General features: G+C 37.8%; 1 protein-coding gene across 1 annotated transcript in view; it reads left to right on the forward strand.

Moving 5' to 3' along the window:
* COL9A1 (collagen type IX alpha 1 chain) overlaps nt 1-24,841 on the forward strand; it is an 87,411-nt gene that overhangs the window by 15,810 nt on the left and 46,760 nt on the right. The window contains exons 6-19 of the mRNA XM_077767250.1: nt 3,402-3,485; nt 4,249-4,269; nt 6,073-6,147; nt 6,488-6,523; nt 6,644-6,706; nt 12,520-12,573; nt 12,834-12,869; nt 15,011-15,034; nt 15,775-15,828; nt 17,110-17,163; nt 17,807-17,839; nt 18,559-18,615; nt 19,994-20,047; nt 24,638-24,691. Coding sequence (XP_077623376.1) covers nt 3,402-3,485; nt 4,249-4,269; nt 6,073-6,147; nt 6,488-6,523; nt 6,644-6,706; nt 12,520-12,573; nt 12,834-12,869; nt 15,011-15,034; nt 15,775-15,828; nt 17,110-17,163; nt 17,807-17,839; nt 18,559-18,615; nt 19,994-20,047; nt 24,638-24,691 — 699 coding nt within the window. The remainder of the gene's footprint in view (nt 1-3,401; nt 3,486-4,248; nt 4,270-6,072; nt 6,148-6,487; nt 6,524-6,643; nt 6,707-12,519; nt 12,574-12,833; nt 12,870-15,010; nt 15,035-15,774; nt 15,829-17,109; nt 17,164-17,806; nt 17,840-18,558; nt 18,616-19,993; nt 20,048-24,637; nt 24,692-24,841) is intronic.

Here is a 24,841-nt window from a genome sequence, read left to right on the forward strand (position 1 = left end):
GTGCCCCCCAAATTCCTTGTTTTAACATGTCTGCTGGACACTACTCATAAACATTTTATGCTGAGAAGGATGAATTACAGTAGGGCACTTATATTCTGTTCAACGGATTAAAAAAAAACGCCCCTCTTATTTCTCAACTTATATTTTTCTCAAGTCTTAAAAACTGTAAACTCATTAGAGAGAGAAGAATATCTTTAGTTTTACGTAGAATGTTTCCCTAGTGCATGGCTTATATTAGGACTTCAAAAATGTTGACTGAAAAACTAAATTAAAATATTCGTCACATATACTTTGTCAGTGGATATTCAAAGACAAGAGTGATTCCAGGTATGGAAATGAGAAACGTGTGGAAATCAGCATTTTAGATGTGTAATGAAAGTGACTTTTAGTAAGGAACTCTGCCAATCTTCCTTCAAAATAATTAACATGCAAATTGGAATTCATATTGCATGCCAAAAAATGGTTGTTGTATAGATGGTTATTAGTGTGTGGTGGTGTTTATGTGGCTGCACAGATGTGTTCAGAAACCTCTGATCTATGTGGCACTCTGAACAACGCAGCCTGTATTCACAGATGAATTATAGTTCATTCCCCTATTATCCTGTGTCACAATTGCATCTTGCATATTTAAATAGGTGTACCAATTTATCCAGAGAATTACATTTTTGAGAAAACAGCTTAATGAATTACTTTGCATTTACAATAATTAACTTTAATGAACTATCTAAACAAAGGATATAGGTTTCCTGGTTAGCCATATAATTAAAGTTTCTCAAGGTGATTAAGTTATGAATTATTTTGAGAATCAAAATATCACACATATACAATATATGCCTTGTGTGAGTTACCAATTCACAAAGGACTACTTGAATAAAAGTATTTGAATGGTCTTTCTTATTTTGAGACTTGGGGAGGGGAGAGACACCTTTTCTTATTCTGGTAATATTTTTATCTAATCACTGAAGACAAAGAATTATAATCTTCTTTCCTATTTCATATTTTATTATATACATGAATATGTAACTGCATGTAGAAATAATTGTCAGTTTTTGAAGAAGCATTTAAAATTTGCTTCTGGAGGGGCACCTGGGTGGCTCAGTCGGTTGGGTGTCCAACTTCAGCTCAGGTCATGATCTCACAGTTTGTGAGTTTGAGTCCCATGTCAGGGTCTGTGCTGAGAGCTCAGAGCCTGGAGCCTGCTTTGGATTCTGTGTCTCCCTCTCTCTCTGCCCCTCTCCTGCACGCTCTCTCTCTCTCTCTCTCTCAAAAATAAATAAACATGAAAAAAATTAAAAAAAAGAAATTTGCTTCTGGGTATATTTCCATAACAAGCAAGTAGGGAGAGGTCTAATTTCTTATGGAAGTTTCTTAGTCCTGTTCTGAAGTTTTCTATCAGATGTTGGAAATAAGCTCACAAAGTTTTAATTTGTAGATCACTCTTCTTTTCTATTCATCTTTAATACAAATGTTCAATCACCAAATTCCTTGGTTACTGGCTTAGAAAATTATGGCTTTTTCTGGAGTTGGGATGTATTCTTGGGGGAGGCTGAGTAGGGGCGTGGAGAAGGCCCTTATTTTACAGTCAGACATATTTGGAATTTTAGCTCTGTCTTTTACTAGCTGTGTGACTTATGGCAAATGATTTAACTTCTCTGCCTCACTTTACTCATGTGTGAACGGCTTCAAAAGCTGTTTGAGGCACAGCTAGGTATTTTAGTAGGCATTAAGGAAAATGTTGTTCCTTTCTTTCTTTTATCTTCCTATTAACATTTCTACTGCAGTTTAGAACAAAACCAAAATAAAATCCTCCCAAGCAAATGAGACTATTCTAATAAAAATTAAGTATTTGATTAAAGTGATTTTCTTAACTGTAAGATAATCGTGTAGCTTAGAAACCAGTTCTTTTGTAGGATGTCAGTGTACTATTGTTAAATAATTCATACCATGAAAACAGATAATTTTGATACCTCTTATAGAGAACTTCCCATCTTAAAATATACCTTGGTTTAGCTCTCATTTTCTTTTCATCCCTCTTACCTCTTTTTCCAGATATGCATATTTTCTGGAGAAAAGCTATGGTAGGGCTGAGAGCAACGAGAACAGTCAGAATCATCTAAGAAAAGGTGCAGGAATCCGAAAGCTTAATGTCTTACTTTTACCCCTTTGTAAAATGGAAAACTTCCTTTTGTTTAAGTTTCCCTTCCTTATGAGTAGAAAGGAAGGACTTCATCCTTCGTCCTCTCTAATTCTGATCTTCCCATTCAGGACCCTCAACTCTGGATGTTTCTGTAACAATGGAAAAAAAAATGTATCTAACTTAATGCTAGAGATCTAGATCTAGAGTCCATTTGGTAGGTGGGATGGAGTGTAAATCACTACTGGATGAAAGAAAAGAGATAATGTTTTAGATTTGGGACCCTGATACTTAACTAGACATTTGCATAATGCCAGGAGAATCAACTGACCAAGAAATATGGATCTGAGATGACTAGCAAAGAACTTCCTCAACTGAAGAGGACGGGGCCAGCATGATGCCATGATGCATCGTGGTGTACATTTTTTCTTTTACCTGTCACCTGAGGCCTTCAGCTTCAGACCTGGTCACTCTTCCATTGTTCTGCTTCTCTCCTGTTCCCTTCTTTCTCCCTTAACACCTGTTAAAATGTAAGAACTTATCAGGGCACATTTGACTTTCAAGTGTCTGAAAATTTTATATCTCTTCAATCAATGAATAAGATAACACCAAATGTCTTCTATTATCTTGTTTTTCCCCTGAGTTCTAGATTTCCCTCTCAACCTCTCCATTTCCAGTCCTTTCAATTTCCATTTTAAGCTGTGAGTACTCCATGGAGAATTCATGTGTAGCATGCACATTTCTTCTGATACTGGATTTTCTTTCCTCTTCTTTCATCCTGGGGGTTCACCTCTTTGGCTGCCTCTGTCTCTAACTTTCCCTCCTGTAAACGCTTAGCGCATGTGTTCTGTGTCACTCAGTAGGCCTGGGTTCCACCACAGACCCTCCGATAGGCTTGTGACTTAGACAGTTCTTTGTTCTCTCAGAGCCTCATTTGAATCGAGAGTCTACATCTTGAGTATGTGGTAAGGACAGAAATGGAAACTCAGTGCTAGAGGGCTGTTTCCTGCCTAGGGCTACGCTGGAGTAATGCAGAGCTACTGACATCTACATTCAATAATCTGAGAAATCTGGGAAGGGCTTCCAACCCATTTCCATCAGAAAAATCTGCATTCAAGGAACAAGACTACTGGTCCACTGAGGTGGACCAGTTTAAATTGGTCTCCACCCATTTGACAACTGGACCACACTTACAAACTTCTGTCTTTCATAAATGACCTGCTTCTGTCCTCCAAGAGAATCTGAACCATCTGCTGTCTTTCTACAGTTTGAACTTCAGTGGATGCTGATCCACTGTGACCCACTACGCCCGAGGAGAGAAACCTGCCATGAACTGCCAGCCAGGATAACTGTGAGTCCTTTGACCACCTGCAAAGTTCACTGTCGCCCAGCCTACCTCTCCCCACCTCTTCAAACTCCCCACCTCCTCACTCTTTTCTTAGAGTTCAAGCTTTACTGTACTGACCAGATAAATTTCAAGGAAGCACAGGTCCCACCCAAAGCCTGGCAAGTAGAAACCACCTCAGGGGTGCCTGGTTCTACTTTTGGTGGCTTACGACCCTCACTCCTCCTCCCCCAAACACCTTTCCAAGAACACTGGCGGTCCGTTCGCCGCCCACAGAGGACCGCGAGAGACTGCACTTGGGCAGACCCGCAGAGGCAAAGGCAGAGAGAGGCACGCATTCAGGCCTTGCCCGTGTGGCGGCGGGGAAAGGGTTAAGGGGGACTGTTGTCATTCTATCCGTCCTCCAGCCTGCAAGCTCTCCTCCAATCCCCAGGACCCTCTCCAGGGCCATTCATAAACAGGAGGAACGTACGCCTCCGGGGCCGGGCACCTTAGCAAAAGACTACTCCTGGGGGCGCTTTTTGCGGGGGAGAAGTGCCACTTGATGCGTGTGACCGGTCCGGAAGCCTAGCGGGGCGGCAGGAGGCAGAGTCCGTGCAGGGGATTAGCAGAGGGTGGCGGGCATGGCCTGGACAGCGCTGGATCGAGGGGCCCTAGGACTGCCACTGCTGCTGTCTGGGCTCTGCTTGTGCTTGGCTCAAGTAAGTTGTGCTAGAGTTTGGGGGGTGGGGAGAGACTTCTCACTTTCTCCCGGTCTTTTCCTCTCCAGGTCATCGAGACCACCGACCAGGTAAGCGGAGGGCGAGAAGTGACTGCAATTTGCAAGTGCACGCAGGGAAAAGTGGAGAAGCAGCCGTCGCGGGAGCTGTGGGGAAGGCGAGAGCTTTCCCTGGGCTCTGCAGCCACGTTCTTCCTGCAGCCTTGAGCACCTGCAGCGAGTACCCTCGGAGGCAGGGACCTTAGATGACCCTCCGGTCGTCTAGGAAAGGCGTCTCCTCCCCGACTGGGCCCCAACACTGCAAGCAGATGCTCTGAAGGCCATGACTTGAGATGGGGGTTAATTGTTAGACTGGCTGCTTCTTAACTCGCCCACCCCTCCCTTCTAGGATGCAGTCGAGGGCAGGCCTTGCTGGAGAAGGCGGGGATTCAGGCTTGCTGCGCTAAAGCTCCCTCTCCTCGAGTCCTGCTAGCGGTGCCTGCCGCTCCGGGATTGGAACCGGGCGGCCTTGGCCGGCATCAGTCAAAATTTCAGCAATTTCCCGAAGGCTCTGGCATCTCCTCCCTCCCGCCGGGAGAGGACCAGGCGGGGGCGGGTGAGCCCAGCCGAGGTTTGAGGTTTCACTTACAAAGACCCCATTGTAACCTGTCTGGTCACTGGAGTTTAGAAAAACAAAGTTTTCCTTGATGAAAGAAGCTTTTTGCGCCCCTACTTTCTTTTTCTTTTAAATTAGAAGAGAAAAAAAAAATTCCCACATTCCCTAAGCTACACACTCATCGTATTTTCAGACGCCAATATTCCCTCTAGCACTATCAAAGCTTAGCTGTTTGCAAGCGGTAAAAAAGGTAACACCCCAGCGTCAGTCTCAAAGTTGGTGTAGTTTTAAAGCAAGGTGCAAAGACCTTATGCAAGAAGAGTGTCTCTGCAGGTAAATCCGAAATGAGGCCAGGCCCTCCCTGGGTTTCAATGCTCTTTCGCCCCATTGCTCCCCAGTTTTCCTCCAGTATTTCCCCCCGATTTGCACTGCAAGTAGAAAGATTTACAAAACACTGTTTTGTAAACAAAGATCAAAAAAGAAAAAAATCGATCTGAGGTGGAGCTCTTCCATTCTGGGCAGTTCCATTTTGGCCCAAACACTGACTCTCAATTACTAATCAAATCGAGGTATTGAATGACCACCATTTTCATTACTGCATCCCTTTTTTTTTTTAATTTTTTTAATGTTTTATTTATTTCTAGGAGAGAGAGAGAGAGACAGCGTGAGCAGGGGAGGGTCAGAGAGAGAGGGAGTCACAGACTCCGAAACAGGCTCCAGGCTCTGAGCTGGCAGTCAGCACAGAGCCCGACGCGGGGCTCGAACCCACGAACCGCGAGATCATGACCTGAGCGAAAGTCGCTTAACCGACTAAGCCACCCGGGCACCCCTCTTTTCTGCATCCCTTAAATTTAAAAAAAAAAAAAAAAAAGGCGTCAGGCCCTCCCTTCGTCAAGACCCCCTTTTGTTTGNGCCCCTCATTTCTCCATCCCTTAAATTAAAAAAAAAAAAAAAAAGGCGTCAGGCCCTCCCTTCGTCAAGACCCCCTTTTGTTTGGGTTCATTTAATGAGCTCTGTAGGGGTGAGGCCCAGTGACCCGATGCCCACCTTGGGGCCTACATCCTGCTCTAACCATACCAGTATGCCTCATTCAGAACCTGGTGGAACCAAAGAAACTTGCGGTCGCTTGGGAATTTGATACATGTTTACCAGGTTTCAAAACTCCCTCCTCCACTGGGTAGTGTCCTTACCGGGTGGAGGTGGGGGCCTCAGGACATCTCATTCAGTTTCTCCTTGGTGCCCAACGTGCTCCATTAACCTGTGTGTGCTGTTTTTGTCAGAGAGGTCCCCCGGGCGAGCAGGGTCCTCCTGGGCCTCCGGGCCCCCCTGGAGTTCCGGGCATCGACGGCATCGACGTAAGTCTTATCTACAGTCCTCTGTTCCTTCAGTCCTGCCTTTTCCTACTCCTTCTCCAGCGGGATGGGTGTTTTTGTTTGTTTTGTTTGACAGGGGCCGCCACCTAAAGGCGGGGTAGGACTAGAGTGAGAGCTGGGGTTGGATCTCAGAAGCTTGGAGATTTTTCAGAGGGATGAGATAGACACGCTCAGTTGTCCCCGTTGGTCAAGAACCCCCACCATTTAGCTCTACCCTGTCCCTGTCCACGATCCGTGCGGTGAACGCGCGCGGAAGTCTTCCAGCGGGCTCCCCAGCGCCTCCCACTCATGCACTGCTTTCCCTTTTCTCCTACCCCTCTAGGGTGACCGAGGTCCGAAAGGTCCCCCGGGACCCCCGGTAAGTTAATCATATTCGCTCTTCCTTTCCTTCCTTGAGACGTGGTTTGCAGCCACGTGAATCCCAAGAGTCCCAACTTTGCATCTTTCTCTCTCCCCGCCTCTCCCTCTCGCCGCTTAGGGTCCTGTTGGAGAACCCGGCAAGCCAGGAGCTCCCGGCAAGCCAGGCACTCCGGGCGCGGACGTGAGTAGGCGCGGGAGCGCGCGCAGCGGCCCTNGGGGCTGTGGCCCCGCACTGGGCCTTGTACTCCGCGCAGCTCCTGCAAAGGGTCCTGTGAGGGTGAAGCTACCTCACGGCTCCCAGGGGAGAGCCAGCAGCGCCGGCAGTACCTGCTCAGGAAACGCCCGAGGTGCGGCCCCGAACTGCGCCCTCCCGGCTCCCCCGCCCGCCGGCTCAGCCCGACTTCCGGCACAGGGGGTGCTGGGGTGGGAGGAGTCTCGNGGGCACTCCCCAGATTAATTTAGAAAAGAACCTGCAGGCAGGGAAGGGGCAGAGTCCTCCTAAGTCCTAAGGAAGAGAAAAAAGAAAGGTATCTTTGAGGGGAAGTCCTGGAGTGAGTGGAAATGTGGGGAGAGGGGCAGGGGCAGGGAAATGGCCAGCACATACAGAACAGAAAATTCAAAATTGGTTTTCCCTCTTTCTGTGTTTTCTTGACTGGCATCACTGACAGAAACAAATTGGGTAGGGTTGCTTGAAAACTGGGAACCTTTCTCCAGTTTATCCACCTCCACACCTCCTCCCCCCACTCCCCCAACTGAGGAACGCTCATTCCGAGTTGCAGGATACACCTAACAGTAAATATTTTCTCAGACTGTCATGATTTCAGGACTCTTGGCTTCCCCTATCTCAATGCGCTTAATACTTATTGAGGTCCTACTACAGGCCAGCCCCTGACTTTAAAACTGGGATACAAACTGAGGTAAAATAAGGTTATTTGTTCTCAGCAAATATACAGTGGTGCATTCCTCAAGTTATCCTTCAAGTTACCATCTTATGTTGTTTCCAAAACCCGAAGACTTTTCTAAACCAAAGAAAGCACCTGAAAACCTATATATAACTCCCAAGAATTTTTGACTAGAGAGTAAGACATTTTGAAGAAAAAAAAAGCGCTAGGTTTTAGTGATTATTAAGATATGCTTTATAAAGGTTACCATTTTGAGGGTATTTGTTTATGTTATTTAGTACTTTAAGACAGACTTTGTTTTACATTTCAAAGCCCCGAGGTTGAACTTTCCTTAGGTTGAACTTTCCCGTGTGCGGCATCATGGCAGTGCACGAATCCTCCAAGAACTAATATTTGGATAGTATGAGCTGAATATCAAACTAATGTTGGTATAAAACAAATGAAATTATATAACTTGTTGGGTTTCAAAGTCTTTCTGACACGCTGAATTACTTGGAACTGTCACATCATAATAAAAAAGTCTGATGAATACAAAGCCACTCAATAAACCAGTAGCCCAATATGGGTTGGATTTATTTCTGCATCCTTATGAAACTCGGACCTGCCTTTTGTGTAAGAAGAAAATTTATGCTTACATTATTATTATTATTGTTAATTTTTGTGGTGGTTGAAGCATAATCCCCTATAGTCTTTTCTTGGCATTGAGAGGAAATAATTTCAGATAGAGGGCCACAGTTTTCTGTGCTTCAGTTTAATTGTGCTTTTGTAGCATGCTCAGCCTGCTACAAATTCTTCCTCACCTTTTACCATGAGGTCATAAAGACAATTACTTTGTAAAGTAATTCCTTGTCTTCCACAGAAATTTTGGGTAAAGAAATCAAAGTGCTTCAAAATCTCTATAAGTACAATGTAGTTGACAATTACAAAGAGTTTTTGTCTTCATCTATAGCTGCAGTCCCGTAGTAAGACATCCGTGTGCACGTGCCAGTATTTTAGGCATTTCCTAGAACAAAAGTTAACTATACTAAGCAAAAAGTTAACTATACTAATATGTATCTGTGTAGAACTTTTTCCTCAAGCAGTCACAAACATTATTCCCTTTAACCTTATAGTAACCTGCAAGGCAATTTTGGCTAATATTCTTCACAGTTAAGAAAACTGAATAATTTTGAGGACAACTGGGTCCTCAGGGAGCAAGATTTATATAGTGGTTAAGATAGTGAAAGAAACTAGATTTCTTCATTTTTAACCTCACTTTCTTTCCAGATAGTTTTGCCTCATGCAGATACAAATGAAGATCTTAAATAGATGAATGATCAGAGAAAACCGAGAGAAAAAGAGTGATAGTGAATTTTTAGTATCCGAGTTACCAGCCAAGAAAAATGATATGGATAATTCAATGGATAATAGAATAATTTACAATTAATATTTTATAATTAGTAAATATTGGTATGGTTCCACCAGATTTTGAAATGGAGCCACAGGGGACTTATAAGTCTGGCTTATGCTATTCTTTGGCTTATTTGACATTTTAAAGAGGTCTTTTACCTTAAATTGAGACTACACATTGAGAATAATGAAATATCAGTAACTAGATCAGAGTTTGATGTTTGTCGGTCCCTGGACATAGGGGAGCTAAGTACTTAGGAGAGCTTCAGTGATCTTTTCTTGCCAGGTGAGCCTGAGTGTAGTGGTGGGACCTTAAACCTCCAACCTCTTTGTCTTCTGCTCTTTGGTTCATTGCAAAGCTGTTCTTTTTGGTAATGTTAATAAATGGTTAATCAGAATATAGAAGAATATAGAAGGATCGTGATTTTAAAGGGAAATTATCCTAAGTGAAGTGGAATTTTTGACAGAAAATGTAAAAGATTCATGGCAACTATGCTTATAGAATTATGCCTCAAGTCTCACAAACTGAGTAGTTGGAATGCTGGACGGAAATGACTATTGAGGGCTGGTGTTCTCTGCCAAGCAGCAGCATGAAAGTTCAGAATACAGTCAGCTTCAATATCATCCAATATAGAACTTTATCTTCGTAAACATTCATATGAAAGCAATTCTTTCTGCCATGGGTAATATTTTTCTGTCAGTTCTTTGACAAATAAGATTTACTGCAAATTGGAATTTGTATATGAATGTAAATGTGGGAGATTATATATTTGTATATAAAATTACACACACACACACACGCACACACACACACAAACACATGTAAAATTAGAGAAGTCAGAGCTTGGTTATAACCTTGCACCCAACTGTCTTATTATCAGTAATCAACAGAGATATTCTTATAAGCACTATTTTCTGTGACATGGTCAGTAAGCTTTGTAAAATAGTATTTTATCCATTCTTATAACATCCATTTAAGATAGGCATAAGAATTATTAGAATTAAATATAAGAATTATAGTTGAACGATGTCATTTTTATAGGAAAGAGGTTAGAGCATCCTCTGGATGGTATACAGCTATTGTCCTTGGCAGATGTTATATGATTAAATCGTGAGTTATTAAGAAATTATTCTGAAAGGTCAGCATAAGTGGAAATAGTCAGACATTAAAGAGATGTGAGAAAGCCATGAAATACAGAGTCCGTGGTTAATGTCTAGAATTTTGTGTGTTTATTTGTCTGCAGAACCCTTTCTGAATCAGGTTTAAGCTCCCAGAGGGCAGGAAAGATGTCTTATACTTCATGTGAACTCTTCACAACATCTATAACAGTGCTGAGCATATAATAATGATGATAATAAGAAAAGCTAACATTTATTCAGGGCCCACCTTGCCAGGTACTTTTATAAGCACTTTGCATATATCATTTAATTTTCAAAATTATCATATCAGGTAGATATTAATATTATGCCTATTTTGCAGATCAGAAAACTGAGGCACTATATGTTAAGCAACTTGTCATGGTTGTACAGTTAATAAGAGGCAAAGTTAGGATTTGAACCCAAAATAAAGATGATGCAGAGGTATAAGTGTAATTTCCTCCCACCTAACAGGCTAACCTAAATTAAGCATTAAGTACTCATGTATCAAGTATGTGTGAGATGCCAGGGGAAATCTGCCAGAATTATTATAATGGACATGCAGTCCTTCTCCTTATGGAGCTTATGCTTTTCTACACAGCTATTTCATAACAGAGTTCACTGTAGCATCTGACATCAAAATGTATTTTCAATTTAATTCAGAGCCTTCTTAGGGATAGACATATTTTATCATGTTGTATAGAAGATACTTCAAATAAGAAGTAACCTGGAAGCAGCCTCCATTTGTTCAACAGTTTACTTAGTTCTGCTTTATTATTATGCAGCTGAATTCTACCATATATAATAGCTATTGTCCTCCAATCTTGTCAGTTACTCCAGTCACAGATTGAAGACTGTTAGTTGGTTGTATGGGTGGGAATTGACCAGGACTGATTTTGGAGGGTATTCATATGACGTGGGAGTTGGAGGTTCTGTTAGATGTGCTCTGAGGTATATAAATCTATGTGCCATATGTGCCTTCAGGGACCACTCCTGGATGTATGGTTTGTTTGCTGAAGTACAATAACCAACATTTCATTACTACAGGTGCTCAGCAACTAAGATGCTGGCGCTTGTTCCCAAATTACAGTGTTGTATTTAGACCAAGGTGATTGAAAGTCAAAGTCTGTGAAAAATTGTTTTATGTGTGTTTAATAATGTTCTTTGGTAAACTTCCTGTAATTAGCATTTTCGACTCATTTTTTTAACTCTTTGGAGTTATGAAGAAAATGGATTGATGTAGAGAAGTGTAAAAATGGTGGCCAGTGAACTAGTTTTCAAGCATTTTAATGACGTTTATGAAATGAAAATATTTTAGTAATATTTATGTAAACTATGAGAGATTAAATATGGATTTTGTTGATCCAGTTTTAAGTTGGGCTTTCATATTTACAAGGAAACTCTCCCTCAATTAATGCCATTTGAACCTTTTTCAAAATCTTGGTAATAGTTTTGAAAGATGTTTATGTATGCATGCACATATGTGTATATACGTATATCTATATCTATCTATATACACACACACATATACATACACATATTTATCTTTGGCAAGGTATATTTCAAGATTACATTATAAATTACATCTAAAAGTGTCAAAGAGTAAGGAAAAAATTTAAAAGATACAATTTCACTAAATATGGAAATTCAAGTGTACATGTAGTAGTATTATGTTTTATAATGTATTTTATATTTAGGGTGATGGTAAAAGAAAGTATTGGTAGGGAAAATGAGAATATTTAGAGGATATGCTTTAATAGCTGCTTTAGTATTAAATATGACAGATATAAAATGTGTTTTACTATAATTGGCTTAAATTCTATGTACTGGGTGACACACATGAAAATATATATACTTAATTATATCTATTTGTACTAAGGAAGATAATGCAGAAATATGCATGCTCTCACACAGTTTATTTTATTTATTTATTTATTTATTTTTCTTAAATAGTTTATTGTCAAGTTGGTTTCCCAATAACACACAGTCAAACATTTTATTTTAAAAGTTAACGTTCTTCAAAAAGCAATGGTCATCACTGGAAGATGGCTAGAGGGCTTCTTTAGATGGCTATAAGGCAAAAATGAGATTATTTTTAATGCCTTTTGAAGAAATATTTTGTTAACTCTCAAGATACTGTTAGAGACTTGTAGAGACATATAATATTTTTATTTTATAAATGAGGTGAAGGAGGTCCGTAAATATGGGTAACTGACAGAGCCAATATCTGTTGTCCCATTAGATTTAGCTATTAGAACACTATAATTGTTATATTGCCTATTTCCAAAGGGGAGACAAAAAAAAGTACTAAATTTTTGGACCCAGTGATAAACAATGCAATTAGAAGGAAGCTAGGAGCATGATAAAATTTATCAACAGAAAGTAACAGGCAGAATTTATGTTAAACATTACCTTTGAGTAAGAATATAGGAAGTATTTCTTTGTAAATATTTGCATCATACAAAAGTTACCATTCTGTACATAATGAATAAACAAAATGCAATTATGCACTTAGGGATTTACCTAAGGATGCTATGATAGTTCTAACATCATCTTGCTTTGTTAGGGGTTAACAGGACCTGATGGATCCCCTGGCTCTGTTGGACCAAGAGGACAAAAAGTGAGTTAGCCACCTGGTATTCATTGCTGGTATTAGATGCTGAAGCATAATTTTATTATAGTGTTTGCCAATCAACTGAAAGATTAGTTATGAAACAGTGGAAATACATTTGTTCAATTAAAGTCATGTTTTAGTTGCATTAAATTAAATAAAAAACACCAAGATGGAGTATTTTAATGATTTCAAGATTCATGCATTTTACATATTTACATATTAATGCTACAAGAAGCTAAGTACAATAAAGTTATTTTTATTTTTAGGGAGAACCTGGTGTTCCGGGATCTCGTGGATTTCCTGTAAGTAATTATAAAGTGACTGAATTGAAAATCTCCTATGTTTCTCTGTCGTTTTGAAATTTTAAATGCAATTTTTGACATAATATGCGTCACAAAGGAGTTCATGATTTTTCTGCTATGGTAAGCATTCTCTGAGTAGAAAAATTTTAGAGAAATTTGAATGCACACTATAAATACATATGTCTGCTTGCAGGTGGTTTTTCCTAATAGACAACTCCCCCTTTACTCCCCTTGCTAGAAAACGTTTCTTGCATAACAGCAAATCTAAATATTCAGTATTTATACTGTAATATCACACTGCTTTTTTTACAACTGGGTTTATTTCTAATGAAGTATCAGCCATCAGATATAATTACCAGCCTGATTCTCTGGCTAGTCTTTGCCTGCATTGCCCAATCTTACAATTTGTGTTATTTCTTTATCTATTAGAGGGTTTGGTTCTTAGGATGCTTTCCTTTCCATTTTACTCTTTATTCCTCTTTTGTTCTTATCATTAATCTGTATCTCTCATCTTTGTTTTCTCTTTGCACTGTTTTTGTGGCCATATTTCACTGTCTCTCAACTTTTCCATTATAAACCTACCTTCAGAAGTGAATAGCTTTGCTGGCCTTTCTCCCATATTTTTCTCCTCAGAGCTCAACATCTTATAGAGATGCCTTTAAAAAAATTAGTGAAATTTGAAATTTGTCAAACATCTAGATCTATAATGAAATAACTTATTGATTACTTTGGTATTTTCAAGCACGACACTTATTCCCAAATTGAGTTCCATATTAAAATGTTCAAATAGGAGTAATTCTTCAAATGCCTTGAAATGCCTTGGAAGGGGGCCTGGGTGGCTCTGTTGGTTAAGCGTCTGACTTCAGCTCAGGCTTCAATCTCGCGGTTCGTGGGTTCGAGCCCCGCGTCGGGCTCTGTGCTGACAGCTAGCTCAGAGCCTGGAGCCTGTTTCAGATTCTGTATCTCCCTCTCTCTCTGACCCTCCCCTGCTCACGCTGTCTCTGTCTCTCTCTCTCAGAAATAAATAAAACATTAAAGAAATTAATGCCTTGGAAAAGCCTCACTTATTATTAAAACATTCTGCTTCTGTGAAATTCTTGCTTGTTTTGGATGCCTAAATAATTAAAAATAATAATATCATTATCATAGTGTGTACACTGATTCTACTAAATGCTTCATATATGGATGTTTTAGAAAAGGAGGTCTAGAATGAAAAGCTAACATGAATATGGTATTAGAGATAGCTGTGAATAAAAGTTATTCAAGCCAGTGTAGGAGAGAAAAGAGTAATAAGGATTTCCAATGGGGGAGTATTGAACCTGGAAAGCAAAGATAGAGAAAAAGGGATTCTAGGCAGCTTTTGTTCAGTTTTATGAAGTTCAACAAGCAAATAGTTAGGGTTTAGCATATACTCGGTCCTATAGTAGGCATTGAGGCTAGGAGGATGGATAAGATGTGGTGTCAATCCTTGATTATATGCAGTTCAGTGTTGCTAAAGAGATATAAAGTATAAAGGAGAGAGAGATGAAATAACTAGCTCTAAGGTCAGATTCAGGATGTCAAGTTAGGATCCTGTCATAAATCATTTCAAGAGTGTCACCGTTTTATTTTCACTATCTACTGGATTTGGTGTCTAGAAATACAGTCTACCTGTCAAAAGGGGGTGGTTTCTGGTCCTTCTTATTCCTGGTCCCATCTTTCTGTGCTGAATGTTTTGGGAATTTCTAAACATCACATTATAAATTATAAAGCACTATACTCTTTGCTTTCAATGTCCATTTCTTATAAAACATGATTTAAAAATCTCTAAACTGTTAGGTTGTGATGTGCTTTGTGAGTGAGGCTAAATTCTCCTGAGGGCAAGAATGGATGATTTCTTTACTTTGATTTCTTATAAGAATGTTTGGGAAAAATATTGGTTAGCTTAGACATCAAAGGAATATTTGAGATGCTAAAACAAGCTTCTTCCTTAGAAGCAGAGCTATGTTTGCTTTTCTTTATCCACTCCTTTGTTTAGAATGAGCATCATATATTTATTTAGTGACAAAGTTCATACTTTGTTTTTGAACTGAATTATGTCTGTCTGTATTTATACTAAGTTTAAATCACATACCATAACAATTTTTATTTTAATCTTTTAGGGCCGTGGTATTCCTGGGCCCCCTGTAAGTATCATCTCCCAGTGTATTTCTACAGTCTATAACAATGGCTAATTTCTCAGCTCTCAAGCTTACTCTCCAGCTAACAGTACCCAGTGGTATTTATAGTGTCCTACATACATGATCTTAGGTGGCTACTATGACAGCACTTCTATCCTGCTAAACAAAAAATTTTATTGATTTAAGAAATTTCTGCTCCATTTTAAATAATTAAAATGTAGTCAAATGAGTTATTGTATTATTGGAAACCAAAGCTGGCTTTTTTTAAAATGGAGTATAATTAACAGTCCGTGTTATATTAGTTTCAGTTGTACAATGATTCAACCGTTCTGTACATTACTCAGTGCTCACCACAATAAGTGTGCTTGTAATCTGTCACCAAATAATGTTATTACCACCTTATTGACTATGTTCCGTATGCTGTACTTTCCATCTCTGTGACTTATTTATTTTATAACTGGAAGTTTGTACCTCTTAATCCCCTTGATCTAGTCCACCACCTCCCCCCTGCCCCATATCCACCTTCCCTTGGGCAACCACCAGTTTGTTCTCTGTATTTAAGAGTTTGTTTTGTTTTTTAGGTTCTATATATAAGTGAAATCATATGGTATTTGTTTTTCTCTGTCTGAGTTATTTTACTTACTATAATACTACTTACTAGGTCCATCTGTACTCTATTGTTATAAATGGCAAGATCTCATTCTTTTTTATGGCCAAATAATATTCCATTGCATATATACATACAGGGTCCTCCTGGGGCAGCAGGACTCCCTGGAGAGCTTGGTCGTGTTGGACCAGTTGTGAGTATCACAGTGCATTTTTGACAGACATTTACTGATTTAATAGAAGAGGTTACTCAGGAAGGCAAATTGCCCTAACTCTAGCTTTCCCCTGCAAATCCAAAAAAAATGGCAGATGAATTTCATTCCAGTTCACAGTATTGATGAGAACCAGGGATAATAATGCTACCTCATTTTTGTAGAGTATTTTTAATCTTTTTCCAAGGTTTTCATCTAAAGTTATCTTCACAACTTCCAGAATTAGTGGTCAAGTCAGGAGATGTCACCTCCAGTTTATTGACTCTCAGCTAGAATTAAGGTCCAGTATCTTTTGTATTAGACTCTCTGCATAAAATGAATAGCTGAAAATTATTACCAAGTATATTTGTGTTAGGATCATTAAATTATAATTGAACCAACAGAACTTAACATTAGGCAATAAAGAGCTGAACTTCATAGGAGAAATTGTTGGTAATAAATTCTTGATGCTCCCTCCAATATTTCAAAAATGTTGAAGTAGTGACACTGTGTGGAGGATAGATAATTGTAAATGCATGGAGACTAGAAGCCATGTAGTATATAATTTTTCTTGTTTCTCCATATGTCTTACTATTTGATAAAATTATTTATGGAACAAATGAATAAATATGAAATGGTTATAAAATTAAATTAATTGTAAGATGGATTTTGACTTCTTATGGTAGAATATTCAGAAGGAAAACATATGCAAGGAGTAAACTCTGGATGTTAAGGTGAATTGAAACCATTTTCATTTGAATGGCTTATTTGTATTTAGCCATCTTTGACCTTCTGTGCCATTTGCAGGACAGTATGGTGACAGGCCAAGTAATAGCTTGTGGGTAAACAATACCAGGGAGAGTCTGGCATTGCAGAGATTAACCTTCCATTCCAAAGTTTCAGGCTGGGAGCAAGCCGTCTTTTGCAACCATTATCTGGATGGTACTAGCAGTCCTGGCTGTTACAGTTCCTCTGTAAATCAACTAGAAAAATAGGTAGTGTTTCCAGAATAAAGTGATCATTCTATAGAAAAGAATTAGCTTCGCTTTTTCCCCGAAACCTCCTTCTGCCTTGTTTTATTACTTTGGTGAGACTGTAACTCCTTTATTCTTCTAGTTTTGTGGAGCTAATTGGATTATGGGCCACCCGTTGATTTTAGTGGCAGATCTATGCAAGACTGAGCTCTGTAGGGGTTACTAGTAATATTCTCTCATGCCTCGCCAGTTTTATGCACTGCATTTTGACATGTGTATAACCACTGTGTTACAATTTTCAATAATTTAGGGTGACCCTGGGAAAAGAGGACCACCTGGCCCCCCTGGCCCCCCAGGACCCAGTGTAAGTTATTTGCAGCTTGAATTTACCTGTGTCTGAGAGTTGGGATTAAATAAGTCTAAGAACCAAAAATGGAAGTACTTGTTAATCGAGTCATCATCCTAAAATTCCAAAATGGCTACCAATTTTTTCACCCATTCAGAACGTGAGTCTTCTTAGGACAGAAAAGTAGAGGAATACAATAATTTAAAAGGTTGTTTTCTCAGGGAATGACTTACTCATATATGTTAAGTCCTTTGACTTTTGTAATTTCTCAAATGCTCAATACTTGGATGAATAAAAGGGACATTTTCAAATGAACTAGTTTTTACAATGGATTTACAGAAAGCAATTTAAAAAATAGGAGTTTAAGTAGGAGATAATTCATATTTTAAATTTATATTTGGAGTACCCCATATTTTCTATTCTGTCTTTCATTTTATTTCCCTTCAGTCTCCTGAAAGAAATAATATACTGAAATTTAGGGGTCTCCAAAAGGAACATGTCCACAAGTCAAAATTTTAGAATATTAGCATATTATATGCAGCCCTTTGTTCCTTATATTTTATTGAACAAATATATTTTTGTTCAGTGAACTTTCTATTATTAGTAGGTTTGAATTACATATTTAACCATATTCTTAACTTTAGTATTTTCTTTACTTTAGGGAACAATTGGCTTTCATGATGGAGACCCACTGGTAAGATGTTTACTTTTGAATGAAATACAGTTTAAGTCAAAGACCATTTAATCTTCAGATGAACTCTCCTTAAAATTACTTTGCTGGAATATGTCGTATTTCTGTGTTTTACTTTACTTGGATGGCAAAGGAATACATAGAACTAGTAGTTTGTATGCCCTCACGCTGTCACTGGTTTTCATTATAGAAATGTTTTTGTTTTTCCATAATCTCTTTACATTATGGCTTTCACCAGAGCACCCCTCAATTTTAGTAGCATTCAAACAGTTCCTTTGAGACTTGTTTTATTTATAGATTGGTATTCAGATGATGTTGGTAAACTGTACTAAATGCAATTTTGGCCGATTTGATAAGGGTATGTGGACCTCAAGATACATCTATTCTGGTAGAGGGGGAAAGGATCATTTTGTGGTACACTAGATTGGGAACATTTTATTTCTTTAATAAATTAAATCTGAAATAAATATGGCAAACTATTAACATTTATTAAATCTGGATGGTGACTACATAGGGAAAGTTCATTATATTTTCTGTACTTTTCTGTGAGCTAGGAATATCTCTGAGTTTAAAAATGAAATATTGAAAAAAGGAATAGAGTTACTTAATGAATGTAATTATATTGGGATTCTATAGCTGGAATCCCTAAAAAAATACCATTTTGTCATAAAAGGAGGCTCTAATTTATGCTGTCCCTACCTCTCACTCTCTCCCTTTGGCAGTGTCCCAATTCCTGTCCACCAGGTCGCTCAGGATATCCAGGCTTACCAGGCATGAGGGTAAGAGAATAATTTCAGTATTTTATATTCAAGAGTATTATCCATAGAAAAATAGAGCCTTTTCTGTAAGCACTGGCCTTCCTGGTGAAAGACTGCATTCTGATGGAGTTGGGAAGTCTGTGTTCGCTTATTCTGCGGCTTAGTCTATGGTCCTTCTTCAGTCCTAGGAACTCCAGCTGGTGCCCCTGGCAGGTCCTTCTACGGAGACATGGATGTTCGATTACATACACAGTGCTTTTGTTGTTCAGGGAGGAAATACCAACACAATGTATTGGCTTGAGAAACTCTGTAACACCAAATTCATGTAGAGAAGTTTGCTTCCTATGGAGGAAGATTGGGGGTAATTACACACATAATGTATTTGAAATATTTTAGTTAAAAAAAATAGGGAATACAGTGCAAAGTAGACAAGAAGAGACTTCCCAAAAGTGTTTTCTCTCATTCTTTATCACAATTACTTCAAAATTTCCCATAAATATAAAAAAATATCAAATGTTGGGGTTAGATGGAATTTTCTCTAGTCTATGAGTCTGAAGTTAATTTGAAAATTCCAGACCAATGGAGTTGTGCTATGATCTGAAAGGCCCCAGGGCACTGCTTCTCTAGTCATACTCTTCTCTAAGGTTAGTTTTAATGGGTTCCCACAACTGCAAAAGATTTGGTTTTGGATTGGTGTCTTTATTTTTCACAAAGACCTACACTCTTGGAACAAGAGTGGCTCTGAGAGTGAAAGCGCTGATAGACTTAATTTTGGAATGTTCATTTCCCATTTGCCTCATGTTACTACCAAAAGCACACATATGCTTAGAACAGGTGGCCAGAGAGGAAGAGAGAGGAGATTTTCTTCTCATGCTCTGCAGCTTTCACTTTATAGCTTTCCCTTTGCATCTACAATTGTGTACAAGAAAAGGTGGAAGTTGTGCATCTGGGGAGATCCCCTCCACTTCCATGAAGGAGATGGGTACTGAAAACTCTGAAGGGTTTTCAGAGCTGCATTGAGAGAACAGAAGATAGCCAGCTGAGCTGGGTCAGGACTGTCATCTTTGGGGAAAAAGTTATTAATGCTGGAGAAGAGTTAATGCTCTTACCCCAACATGTTGCTGAACCAGGGAATGAAGCTTTTGCTATTCTAGAATAGTTTTTTTCTATTAACTACAATTTGTACTTATCATCTAAAACAGTCATGTAATACACATGGTAGTATTAAGGTCATTTAAGACAGTCATTTTCCTTGTGACATAACCTTTTTCTGTGTAGCACATTGACACAGATTTAGGGAAGCACGATCACTTTATGAGCCTTCTGACCAGTTTCTATAACAAACCCAATACAGTTATTTTTAAACTAATTGATTAATTTATTTATTATACATTTTTAGGGTCATAAAGGGGCTAAAGGAGAAATTGGTGAACCTGGAAGACAAGGTCACAAGGTAAGGAAAATTAGTTTATAGTGGGTAAATTGTGATTAGGAGGAAGTGATTACTTTTACTACAAGGAATTATAGGGAATAATAAAGCATATTGTATCCTTCCTTTTCAAATGATGGTTGGCAAATTTTCAGTAGATGCATTAATATTCTGACTAAGCATAATATTCTAATGTTGTTCAATTACAAAAAACAGTAACTCACCATACATTTCATTCTTTCCTGTGTTGCTACCCCTTGCTTTTCTTTTGAAATCAATCACACTCAGCTTTTTTCCTTGATGCTTTTGATAGTTGAACATTATTCAGCTGGTTTTTCCACTCCACTAAACAAAATTTTATGACATGTAAAGTTTTATGACCAGTGTTGCTGACACGAGTAAACAGGAAGTTGATAGCTGATAGCTTCTCATCTTAAGTTCTGAAATAATTTGTTTCTGACTTCATTTCAATAGAATTTAGATGTTGAGTAATCTGGAAGTTAGTGATAGGACTTTTGTTACTATGTGGATAGAAACATGGCATCCACAGCATAGCCTACACTGGGGCTGGCATGCCCTGCAGAAAAACCGACACAGAAATTTAAAGGAAGATGACTTATTTGCTTTTTTTTTTTTTTTGGTGTGTATTTTCTTTAAAAAATTTTTTTTTAATTTCTGAGAGAGAGAGAGAGACAGCATGAGCAGGGGAGAGTCAGAGAAGGAGGGAGATGCAGAAACTGAAACAGGCTCCAGGCTCTGAGCTAGCTGTCAGCACAGAGCCCGACGCGGAGCTCCAACCCACAAATCCTGAGATCATGACCTGAGCCGAAGTCGGATGCTCAACAGACTGAGCCATCCAGGCACCCCTTATTTGCTTTTTCTAATCCACTAATGTCAATTGCCTTTGTCTGAGAATTTGACTTTCTGCATAATAAAAGTTTTGTTTTTTACAAAGTCAAACTGTTCTTATTCATGTGGGTTTTCTAGACTTTGTAGACTATATCCTTCTACAACTTAATGGGGTGGAGGCAGAAAATTAGTCTTTTTCTTTGGAAGAGCTGGAGAGGCAACTTATTAATATCATCAGGAATTAATATCCTTGAACTCTTTAGCTAAAATCAGTCTGTTGAGCAAACTCAGATAATCAGGATAAGTAAGCCCATTTTATGTTCCTCATTACAGTTTGGACATTTATTTTTAAAGTCTTTTATTGGGTAGGCACTGAGTAATTAAGGCATTTTATTTATCTGGAATGTAACAGCTGGGTTAATGTCAAATTGGAGAAAGTAGAAAAAAAATGAGTACTTTGGAAATTTTTCTGCATGCTCATTCCTCCATTAAATCTTAAAATTCACAATTTAAAAATTCAACAATTATTTATTAAGTTCCTGCTGTGTGCCAGGGTTTATTCTAAGTGCAAGGGGCACAGAAGTGAAAAAAAAATGTCTAACCACAGGAGACTGCTAAATTAAGTATGGCAAGTCGATATAATAGAATATTATCTAACCACCAAAAAAAAAAAGCGTGTAAGAATATTACATTGCACCAAAAGGTTTTTATGAGGTAATAGTAGTAAAACAGATAAAGTAGACTTCTGTTATTCTTGATGCCATGCATACCTTTTTCCTTCTTTTGGTGACCCCTTTTGTTCGTGGAATTTTTACAACCCCACTCCATGGGATTTGGGGATGGAGCTGTCAATCAGAGTATTTTTCCCTTCTTCCCAAGAAACCAATATTTTTGATACCTAAACAAGTCAGTTATCCAAACTCTCAAATTTGGTTTAGTTTTCAGTGAGGAACCTGAAAATTGTTTTGGTGTATGAGATAACTGGCCAAAATTTTATTGATAGGTGTTAAAAACTCCTTTAATTTATTTCACATGTTTTGTCACTTACACTGTTCAGTGGTATCTTTGAAAATTTACATATGAATATAGGATGACAATAGCTCATTAAAGAATGAGCCTTGAAAGGGTATTAGTTGGATAACTCCCTGACTCTCTGACCCTCCCCTGCTTTCTCCCCCACCCCACCTCTCTCTCTCTCTCTCTCTCTCTCAGAAAAAAATAAAAGCATTAAAAAAAAAAAAAGAAAGGGTATTAGATGCACTCAACTGTAAACTTAAAGTGGATTCACAACTCTGCCTTGAATTTACAAATTAGTTAATGAAGATTTTAAAATTTGTTGATAAATATAGAAATGAATAGTTAAAAATCTTTCCGGAAAGTGATAATAAATTGCTATTCCTAAATTTGTCATTTAATGTTGTGCTTATTGATTAGTTATGTGCTATTCATCTGCTGGTGAAAATTTTAAAGCAACTATATTACTCCAAGGCTTATCAGGAATCTGGGAAATTATCCCAAACCTTGCTAATGGAAACTTACTGTGTACATATCAATCACTGTCGTTTTGATAGGCAGGGAACTATAAGTAGCATTTAATTATACGCATGTGTTGATTATCCACTTCAAGAGCTAATTCACTGGGTTTCCCATTGGGACTGCCTCTCCTTGCCATCAATCATATGTTCTTATGGAATATAATATGAATATAACTATGAGATTAAACCCACTGTGTAATATCCTCTTAATTCTTTCAAAAATCAAGTATAAATGATTTAGGCATAACTTAGTTCTTTGTATGCCCAAAGTTTCTATATTAATATTGCTATTCAATTTTTTATATTTCTGTGTGTGTATATGTGTTTGAAAATCTCTATAATATATAGTCTGTATATTGCTATTCAATTTTTTATATTTCTGTGTGTGTGTATATGTGTGTTTGAAAATCTCTATAAGTTATAGTCTGTAGAGCAAGAACATGGGTGAATTGAAACATGTAATAAAGAAACAAAAAAATGGATTTTTATCTAATATACATAATATAAAAAATGGAGAATTTTTCTCATGATTAATTTTACAATTTAAGATATCCATTACCACAAGAAATGTAGGGCAGTATATTTATTGTAAAAAATAAAACCTTTGTCAGAGGGAGAAAAAATAAAACCTTTGTCTGACTTTTTTTCAGAGTCAATAAAGTAATCTTTCAGTAGGAAACAGCAGTTGGATTTCTTTTCAGAATATACTAACATCTTAAAGTATACCAGAGGTTATAAGATTAATATCAAAAAGTCAAAATAATAATTATTTAGAAAACAAAATGGAAGAAGATTCCATTGGCAATTGCTACCAAATGGCCAAGATACCTTAGAACAACTTAAATATTCAAGACTAACATGAAGAAAAGAACAAAACTTTACTAATAGAAAGAAGATTTGATTAAATAGGGAGATATACTGAGTTCCAGGATAGAAAGACTCAAAATGTAAAGATTCTAATTCTCTCTATATTAATTTCTTAATTTAATTAAGTCTTAACACAAAGCAAGTAGTATTTTTGTGAAGATCTTCTGAATAATTATAAAGGTCATCTGAAAGAGTAAGCATTTAGGAAAAACTGAAAAATAAGAGTTACCATAAATGAAAAATAAAGCTAAAGGAATTATGTCTATCTGAGATTAAAATGTGTTATAAAATTTCAATAATTAAAATGTGGTTTTGGCAACATTACACAATAGATCAGAAAAGCAGAATAGGAAATCTAAAAACAAGTATATTTAACAACTTAGTATGTTAAAGAAGAATTTTCCAGGCTGTGTGGAGAGATATCTGTGTGGACATATCATTCAATAAATGATATTAGAGAATGTGGCCAATTACCAGGAAAAAAGAAAATGATAGGTTTCACCTTATATTTTATATTAAATCACTTAAAGATTTCTATGTAAGAAATTAAACTATAAAATTATTAGAAGAAAAATCCAGATGAACATTTATACATTTTTGGGGTGAAGAAAGCTTTTCTATGCGGGACATCAAAGGTATAAGCCATGAAAAAGAGTGATTTAAATACCTTAAAAATTGTACATGGCAGAAAAATTATACTAAGAAATGTAAAAAATGAAAATCATGAGTTGGGGTGCCTGGATAGCTCAGTCAGTTAAGTGTCTGACTCTTGATTTTGTCTCAGGTCATGATCTCACAGTTCTTGGGTTTGAGCTCCGTGTCAGGCTTTGTGTTGATAGCATGGAGCCTGCTCCGGATTTTCTCTCTCCCTCTCTCTCTGCCCCTCTACTGTTCTCTCTCTCAAAATGAATGAATGAATGAATGAATGAATGAATGAAAATCACTATTGAATAATATTGTAGTTTACGGAACACTTTGCATAGCATGATATTTTCCTAAAAATACACCGCCCCCCCACAACACACACACACAACACACACACACACGGAACATGAATGTATACATATTCTCTCTTGTCATTTCCTCTCCCACCCCCACCCTTTTTTAGAGAAGCATTTAAGATGTTACAGGTATTTATAGTTGAAAAGTGGGACTTGGGTGACTTTATTTGTATACTTGTCGGTATTTTCTGAATGTTCCACAATTAATATGGATTATTCATATAAACTAATTTAAGAAAATACAGTAGCATAACTCAGGGGATGCCAAATTAATTTAAAATGTGCTGAAGTAGACTGAGCCTCTATCTATCTATGCTCATTTGCTGCAATAACATTTGGTGTGCTTTTCTGTTGTTTATTAGGGTGAAGAAGGTGACCAGGGGGAACAGGGAGAAGTTGGAGCTCAAGGACCTCCAGTAAAGTATTGTTTAAAAATATTTAACTAGGATATGCAAATATTCTTTTTTCATGACTTTTGGAATATTTCATGTTTAGCATTTGGACTAATAGTATTATATGAACGTGATATTCTGTATTTTACCACCAAGCCAGCACTGGGAGATTAC

The sequence above is a fragment of the Crocuta crocuta genome, unplaced genomic scaffold (assembly GCF_008692635.1).
Source record: "Crocuta crocuta isolate KB4526 unplaced genomic scaffold, BGI_CrCroc_1.0 scaffold518, whole genome shotgun sequence".
In the NCBI taxonomy this organism is placed as follows: Eukaryota; Metazoa; Chordata; class Mammalia; order Carnivora; family Hyaenidae; genus Crocuta; species Crocuta crocuta.